The sequence below is a fragment of the Echinops telfairi genome, unplaced genomic scaffold (assembly GCF_000313985.2).
Source record: "Echinops telfairi isolate 266 unplaced genomic scaffold, ASM31398v2 ScPeMD7_5868;HRSCAF=6743_1, whole genome shotgun sequence".
Lineage (NCBI taxonomy): Eukaryota > Metazoa > Chordata > Mammalia > Afrosoricida > Tenrecidae > Echinops > Echinops telfairi.
In genome coordinates, this window is record NW_022109768.1 from 3,384,315 (window position 1) to 3,393,107 (window position 8,793).

General features: G+C 44.2%; 1 protein-coding gene across 1 annotated transcript in view; it reads right to left on the minus strand.

Moving 5' to 3' along the window:
* TMEM131L (transmembrane 131 like) overlaps window positions 1–8,793 on the minus strand; it is a 167,993-nt gene that overhangs the window by 74,133 nt on the left and 85,067 nt on the right. The window contains 3 exon segments of the mRNA XM_045295801.1: window positions 858–968; window positions 1,907–2,023; window positions 3,717–3,840. Coding sequence (XP_045151736.1) covers window positions 858–968; window positions 1,907–2,023; window positions 3,717–3,840 — 352 coding nt within the window.

Genomic DNA, 8,793 nt, shown 5'->3' on the forward strand with positions numbered 1-8,793 from the left:
TATAACCCCCACCCCAGGGAGACAAACAACAGAAACCTGGGTGACGGGAGAGGGTGAATGGCAGAAGATATGAAAATAATAATAATTTATAATTGTGGGAAACAGAAAAGCTATTTCCCACGTTGTCCACTCACAATATATGCTAAACCTAAGGTGCTGCTGCGAACACATGGTCAGTGACTATACGCTTGGAGAGCAACTGCTTAGAGGTGATCTGCCTGAAGGCTATCAGCCAGCTAGAGCAATCGCCTGTCCCACCCTAGGTAGAGCCCTCTCCCTTCTGACAAGGATAACAGATTATTCCCTGAAGGACAGCCAAAAGACACTAAGGTCAAGGTTAGGCTGCCATCTAGGGTCAACCCATCTTGTCACATGTATGCCTCTAGTGCCTCCCCTTTCTACTGTTTGTATACGCCTAGTGAAGTGCGTGCCCATAGTACAATCCCTTGCTGTTATGAAAGTGGTTACCTGTGGTTAGGGGGGGCATGCACGTCCCCTGAGTATATAGCTCTGGTTGGAAACAGATTCCCTCTATCTGCTCGGATCTGGCAGCTGAGACTGTCCGTCCAGGCGGTGAGCAATGACATGCTTTATTTTGTCTGACGTCTCTGTAATTTTACCCCTGAATTACACAACCACCCCTTGGACCCATTCAACTTTGGAGCCCCGTACCCCACATATAACTTATCAAGCGTCAGGATGAGGTGGGGGTAGCTGATACCAAGGACTCAGTAGAAAGAAAATCTTTTCAAAATGATGATGGCTGCATAGGTACAAATGTGCTTGATACAAATGATGTATGGATTGTTATCAGAGGCCCAATTAATATAATTTATTAAAAAAAAAAAAGAAAAGACCTGTGTCTGTGAAAGCTGAATGCTCTGGACCTGAGGGAGCAGGAAGTAAGCACTGGGCTGAGGTTCTGCAGACTCTTCAGCAGAGGTTCTGCGAGCCCCGGTTCCAGATACCTGCAGAGAGAGGGGGAAATCACTCTTCTGTTAGAGCTTTGGAACGCACTCACCACGACGCCAAAGGGTGTCTGTGCTTGGCCTTCGAGAGTCTGACAACCAACTGTGATTGAGATCTTTGCTGTAGACAACAGGAATACTGCTGTATTTCAGCTGAAGATTACTTGTCCACAGCGCATCTTGTGACACAGGGGTAACTTTTCTGACAGTGGACCCCAGTTTAACACAAATCAATCAGAGCCAACACAACGAGGATTAATCATGGCACATAAATTACTTGATTTATACCGCTAACATCTCACAGGTGACACTTCCTGGTCAAGATCCCTATTTCTGGGGAACAAATGATTCCTCGTGCTCAAGTCTTGATACACAATCGATGCTTCCTGATTGGAACTGTCCAGGGCTGAGAGGGGCGGAAGCAGAATTGCTAGAGATGGCCCCTAAATTCTACATGAGTGACAGCCCTTGAGGTTTGAACGTCTTTAACATTTTATACTAGCAAAGTGAGATGTATGGTAGATGTCTTTGTCTTGCTCCAATATCCTCCCAATGGTGCACGGTGAGGGTTTACAGCTCTGTCCTCTGCTGAAAGCAGTCTGCAAGGTGCAAAGGGTGACTGCTGAGTTCACGGTCACTGTTGTTGTTGTTAGGTGTGTAGGTACGCAACAGAATGAAGCACTGCCATCCGCACCACTGTTCCTACGCCTGAGCCCACTGCTACTGCCACGGGGTCTCCAGCTCCTGAAGGGCCTTCCTCTCTTTCGCTGCCCCTCGACTTACCAAACATGATGTCCTTCTCCAGAGACTGTCACCAAGAGCCTTACATGTGATTGACATAAAGCATGAGGCCTGAGACTGACATTTCCACAATTATTTTTTAAAGTACCACGCCTTCTTTGTTAATGCCAAATAACCTGAGAAGATGAGAGCCTTACGTGATAGGAAAGGATTCCATGTGAAGAGGTATTAATAAATAAAGAACTCGCGATGCTTCCTTCTTCAGTAGGTAAGAAAATAATTCTGAAGGAAGTTTCCCCCATTGCTGGAATTACCTGGGGAGGAAAACAGGTACCGAAATAACTATTTGGAAAATGCAGCTCCTTTTGATAAATTATTTTTCAGGGTTTCTTCTGGTGATATCCGTAACAGATTTTGCATCCTAGCAATCTTTAACTTTAAGTATCAGGAGTCTTTAAGGGTCCCCAAACTGACCACTCGCCAACAACCTAGGGATTTTTCAAAGAACAAGACGGTGGCCAAGTCTTTTCACTTCAGTTGGATCAATGTGTCTCGCATCTGTCTTTGCTCTTCCTTACTCCCATGGCAGACAGCCTAACATCGCAGTGAACAGCCCATGTACAAACATGAATCCTGAATAAAAACCAAGAGCCATCTCTGCTATACACAGAATGTGTGTCTGTGTGTGTTTTCACGTGTACAAAGAAAGGGGGGAGAGGGAAGGGGAAAGATTGTAATCTTTGAACCCTGACAGTGCAGGGGTTAAAGCAATGACTTGCTAAGCGAAAGGTCAGTGGTTGGAACCGGCCCTCCACGGAGAAGTGTGGCAGTCTGTACAGATTAAATCAAAGCCCAAATCCACTGCCATGGAGTAGATGCAGATTCACAGTGGCCTGAGGCTGGGTGGAACTGCCCCTGTGCGTTTCCCAGACTCTATCTCTTTACCAAAGTAGAAAATGTCTTTCTCCCCAGAGCAGGTGGTGGTTTCAAACTGCTGACCTTGCGGTGAGCAGCCCAATGCACAATCACTACACCACTAGCATTTAGGTTATAGTCCTGGAAACCCTACGGGGCGGTACTACCTTGTCCTACCGGGCCTTCGTCAGTTAGAATCCACTCGATGGCAATGGGTTGGGTTGGGTTATTATACCAGAGGCTTCAACAAGTTTTGTGGGAAAGTTCTATTATCTTTTCCTTCAATAATTTTTCATGAACTTTTAAATTTTCCCCACCATGTATATAATGTAAAGACAATATAAGTAAACAAAATAAAAAGTAAAAAGTCTACAAGCATTTAAGATCTTTAGGGAAAAAAAAAAAAGAAAACTATAAGAAAAATACAGGGTTTTGAGTTGTGTTATAGAGATCTACATTGGCTTTATGGAGATCTTGTAAGCCCACTATCAGGAGCCCTGGTGGTACAGTGTGTTAAACACTGGGCTGCTAACTGTAAGGCCCGTGGTTCAAACCCACCAGCCACTGCTCCACAGGTGGAAGAGAGGACGCCTGCTGCAGTAAGTATTTACAATCGCAGACCCTCGGGAGCAGTTTTAGACTGTCCTGCAGGGCAGCAATGAGCCAGAAGGGCTTCACGGCAGTGACGGTACGCCCTGTGTTTAGAGAGAAGGAACCAGACATTTCTTAGTGAGCTGCAAGGTGTCGAGATCGCAGCTCGATGCCTGCATTCACTACTAAGTGCTTCAGCATTTGTCACATTCCCAGATAAATACTATAACGTTTCTTTACTCAAATTAAACACACACAGACATTCCTACCTAGTTTAGGCTCTTTAAAAGTTTTCCCCCCTCCTTGTACTTATCAAGAGCCACGGAAACTATGAAAACGAACAACTGTGAAAATAACTGCTCAAATAAACATGTAGAAGGAAGGGAGTTTGGGTAGCCAAAAAAGGGGGAGAGGCAAAGAAGCAAAAACTCTGAGCCAAGGAAATCAGTAAGGTCTGGCGGCCGGCCACCGCATGGTTTCCACACGCCCATCAACACTCACCCTGCAATGGACAGGAGGCACATGAAAATGTCTAGCAGCTGTGAACACTGAATTCACCACCACCTCGCTCTCCCGGCTAGGGTTGTAAGCATAGAGGACCTTTGCTGCTGGCTGTCCGAGGGACCTGGGACAAGAAACAGAGAAAAGGTGACACATGGTATAGCCATAACTTTGTGTGTGTGTGTGTGTGTGTGTGTGTGTGTGTGTACACACACACTCTTAACCCTGAAAGCTGTTGAAATTCATTACAAATGTAAAAGAGGTAATTATCAAAGCTTGTTAATAAGTACTTACCGCACAATAATTTTTTCTTTAAATAGAAAATTTTACAAGCCTTAGGCCAGGCCACAGTACCATCCCCCTAGATTGTTTATTAAAAGAATTCCACGTGCTTTTAAAAAAACAAAACGGAAAACCACATCCTGGGAAACAGGCATTTCACTGATCATTTTAAGTCAAATGAAGTGTGATTTTAGATAAGAAATGGTATTCATAAAACCCCACATTTGTTTTCAGAATATTAAATGTCTAGAGTGTGCGTGTGTGTGCATTTTATAACTTTGACAATGGCCTAACAGCACCTGTGAGCCAGCACAGGACCCGTGGTGTTTCCTAAGTTGCACCTGGGCTGCTAGGCGTGCGAACTAACCCCATAGCATCTCCCAGCAGCACTGTCTTTGAGGCGACCTTTCAATTCCCTGAGATCCCACGCTGTTACGTCTTAAAGGAGGGACGTTTCAATGACTGTTCTACACAACTCTTCTGAGAGAAAGGCAACCCTACAGACCTCTAGCCGTGGTTTTTGGAGTTTCAGAAAACTCTGAGAAAGTCCGTTGGCTTCTTACCTCCAAAAAGCAGGCGTGTGCACACATGCTTCCCACGCTCTCTCACGTCGCAGAGAGTCCTGCTGGACAGCACACACACTAACTGAGGGGACTTTCATGTTCTTTCTGCGTCTACAATGTCAGCTCCAGCCAAGGAGCCCACCACCTACCTGGCCTTTCTCCTCTGCTCATTTCTTACTGAGTCCTGCTCAATCCAAATTCTCTCTAGTTACGTTGTAGTAAGTAGAGAGTCAGCAAAATGTTCACTCGAGTCATTTCCACAGTTTTAGTAGCCTCGTTGGCAGGAACCCAAAATGCACAACTCGCTAATATGGCCCAGAAATCAAACTACAATCGCAATCCAGTAAAGCAACCACAAAAACCCTCGTTAGGCCACGCCAATATTCCTCTCCTTTTATTCCGGTTTCTATGATGATGAAATGTGCTTTGTGAAGAAAAGAAAGAAAGAAGTGCATGCTTTTGCACACAATGAGATTGCCAAGATGCTCTGTTGCCACCACTGAGTTATCAGGCTCTCTCCTCTATTTCCCCTCCTCCTCGTAATCATAAATCATCGTGACGCTTTAATACGCCCAGTGTGCATTAAGAGGGCAGGCTTTAGAGCCAGTTACAAATAAAGTACACAGTATCTATATGATTAAAATCCTGATCGTCTGAAAGTATCAGAATTTCAAATTTTGTACTACCGCAAGCATGGTGGCATAGTGGATTACGAGTTGGGCTATAACTCCAACGTCAGCAGTTCGAAACTACCAGCCACTCCACAGGCGAGAGGTTTTCTACTCCTGTAAACAGTTACAGCCTCAGAAACTCACAGGGACAGTTCTACCCTGCCCGACAGGGTCACGATGAGTCAGAACTGACTTGATGGCAGTGCGTTTAGTCCACCATACCCACGCGGCGTTACCTCAGAAATCCCCAACCCAGGTGGGGGGCTCGCCTGTGCCTTTTTCTCCTCAACTAAATTAAATAAAGACTGATGTGGTGTTAGGCGTAAAGCAGATGACGTGAATCAGTCGACATTTATTCATACCTCATTCTCTCAGCTCCTGGTCCATTAACACAAGATACCTGGTTTCAAAGAACGCAAACCTCTCCCAGAGGAAACGCAGTAGAGAGAAGGCTCCACAGGCTCTGTGACAAGTGCCTGACCCTGTGTGCACCACACACCTCACACCCCGTCTCGCAGGGAACGCTAGTAGCGGGACTATCTTTACTCTGTTCTATTTTTAAAGGTGTTACAGGAAACAAATCCCCTTCACTAGTGACAACTGGGGAATACTCTATTAACTTACTACAAACTAAAAGAATGATTAAAAGCTCTTATGAATCATTAGCACTTGTAATCTTGGAACCAGTAGGATATTTACCCTCAAAACAAGCCTTACAAAAAGTAGGCAGAGGGCAGTGAGGTAACATGATCCTGATTTTTGCACCCGTGAAGGAAACTAAAGCTATGGAAAGGAAAGCCACCCTCACAACAAACATTAATGTCAAAAGCTGAATTCCAGACCATGAAGAAATCATAAAGCTCTGGCTAAGCCTTCATCTAACATGCCTGGAAGTCTTTATAGATCAAGTCACCAAGCACACACGAAACAAAACTCACCGTCAGGGAGTTGATTCCGACTCTGAGCCACCCTATGGACAGGACAGAACTGCACCTATGGAACGCCACGAGAGTAGAAAGCCCTGTCTTTCTCCCCTGCGCCAGCTGCTGGCTTCAAACTGCTAACCTTGCAACTCAACCCGCAACCAGTACACCACCAGGGCTAAAGTACAGGCTGACTAACTTAAAATAAAACCTAAAATATAGAGAATATCTAGTTTGTTCTTAACTGGGGTTTTTTTTTTAAATGTCACAATAATTTATTTCCATACTCCTATCCTGGCTCTCACAAGAAAAATAGCACACTGAGTTCTGGCTAAGAAACCAAAAGGTTTGTTCGGCAACTTCTAGTGGAATGATCTTGGCCTAACCACATTCCCTCTCAGCAACAAATGTATGATTATTTATACTACATACAGATATTTGAAAACATTACATACACACATAATTATCCTTTCAGCAGGTTCTGAGGGCAAGCAAAATGTTCCACACTTTGAAATTTTTCCACGAACTCTTTGAAGTGCCCTCAAATTTCTGACAGTCAGGATCCTATGAAATGGAATTATTATTCTAATCTAACTACATTCACGACTACTATTTTATCTTATGATCGTTATCCATCTATCATTTCTACTCCTTAAAATAGGTCCTGCATTAAATTTTCTTTTTACATTAAAGACATTTTTACATTAAAATAGGTCCTACATTAAAATTTCTTTTTACATAAAATGCTTTCTCGTAGTTTGAAACCAGGTAAGTATTAGTATAAATTCCATCACAAGTAAACTAAGGAGCCCTGGTGGCAAGGCACTGGGCTGCAAACCACAAGGTTCAAACCCACCAGGCACTCTGCTAGAGAAAGAAGAGGCTACCTACTCTGTACACATTTACAGCCAGGAGCCATGGTAGACCTAATGGCGGTGGGTTTGGGTGTTTTGTTTTGATAGACGTAAAATACATCACAAATCAAAAACACCCACCCAAAATCTTGAGAAGTCAGCAAACTGACGGTACAATCTCTCTCTCCCCTCCCTCTCTCCCCTCCTCAAAATTCCCTGTAAAAGTTAAACCAGGTAGCCTTAAAGACACTCTTTTTTTCCCCTGAAAGACACTCTTGAACTGAGTATCCACTCTCCTTCATTGCAATTCTGTGCTGGCCTCCAGGAGGAGATGGGATGGTGACCAGCCGAACGGAGGCGAGAGTACCAGGAGGCCACCATTAACTGCCCCAGATGGTCTTCTTGCCTGTGGTTCTTCTAGTCCCATCGCTGTTCGTGTAACTTAAAAAACAACAGTGATGCACAATTGCGCAAACAAGCCGAGCTATTATACCGAACACTGGTTCACTCCTGGTTTTGAAACTCTTATTAGATCCTGTTACTTTCGCAATGCTGCACCAACCTGCTTCAGGCAGCTCATGGCACTTGTAAGCTTCAAACTGTCTCACATCCAACCAGTGTTCCTGAGATTCCCACCCGTCTGAGTTTCACCCTGGCCTCTTCCTCCAGCTTGCCTGACACGCTTCCTTCATCTCACGGCAATTAATGGCCTGTACGTAGTGTAGTGTATGCTGTCTTCTCCATCTAACTGAAATTCCCTCAAGACAAGAACTATGTCTTAATCGTAACAATAACGTCTGTTCAGACAGTCATTTGGAATCCCTAAGGCATAAGGAAGCAGTAAAAATAAGTGAATGAATCTAGCTTAAAAGAATTTGGAAACCATCCCTATTTAAGAGTTTGTCATTACAAAATAACCTTAATTTTAAAAAACAACACAGACTTAATAATATTGGCTTTTTAAAACATTCCCATTGTTACAAAATAGAGTTATTAAAAATTGGAGATGAGAGTAGAACCCATCCTGACCCACCAGGCCCCAATGACTATATTCCTGCTCAGAGTACACAATGCACAGAGAGGGCCTGAGTCGTCCCCCACTGACCCATAGCACTACGAGGGGCAACACTGGAGGCACAGTGCAGAACTGTGCCTGATTTGACCCCACCACAATGGGGCAAAATGCTAAGGGCATGCAACACAGCAGCAAGGGGAGCAAAGAAATGAAGTCCCCTGGGAATACCAAAAACAGACACTGGGGCCAGGGCATGGCACCCCATCAGACTCCACCAGAAAACCCGCCTAAATGGCAACAAACGGACCTTGAACTATTTATAGGCTTTTATTTTCCAGTAGTTGGTTTGTTGTTGTTTGGTTTTTTTGTTTTCTTTTATTGTTGTTTTGCTCTGCCTTGTTTTTGTGCTTATTATGGTCTCTGCATGTCTATCTAGATAAGGCAGGTGGGATAAACAATCTGAAGAGAAAATAATGGGGCCAACAGTTGGGGGGGGTTGGGAGGGGGAGGTAGGGCAAAGAAGTCAGTGTTAACAAACCCAGGGACAGGGAACAACAAGTGATCTAAAATCAATGGCAAGGAGGGCATAGGATGCCTGGTATGGCTTGATCAAGGGCAATGTAACCGAGAGGAATTACTGAAACCCTAATGAAGGCTGAACATAGTGGGACAAGAGGAAAGTAAAAGGAAATAGAGGAAAGAACTAGGAGCCAAAGGGCATTTATAGAGGTCTAAATACAGGCATGTAAATATGGAAATACATTTATAT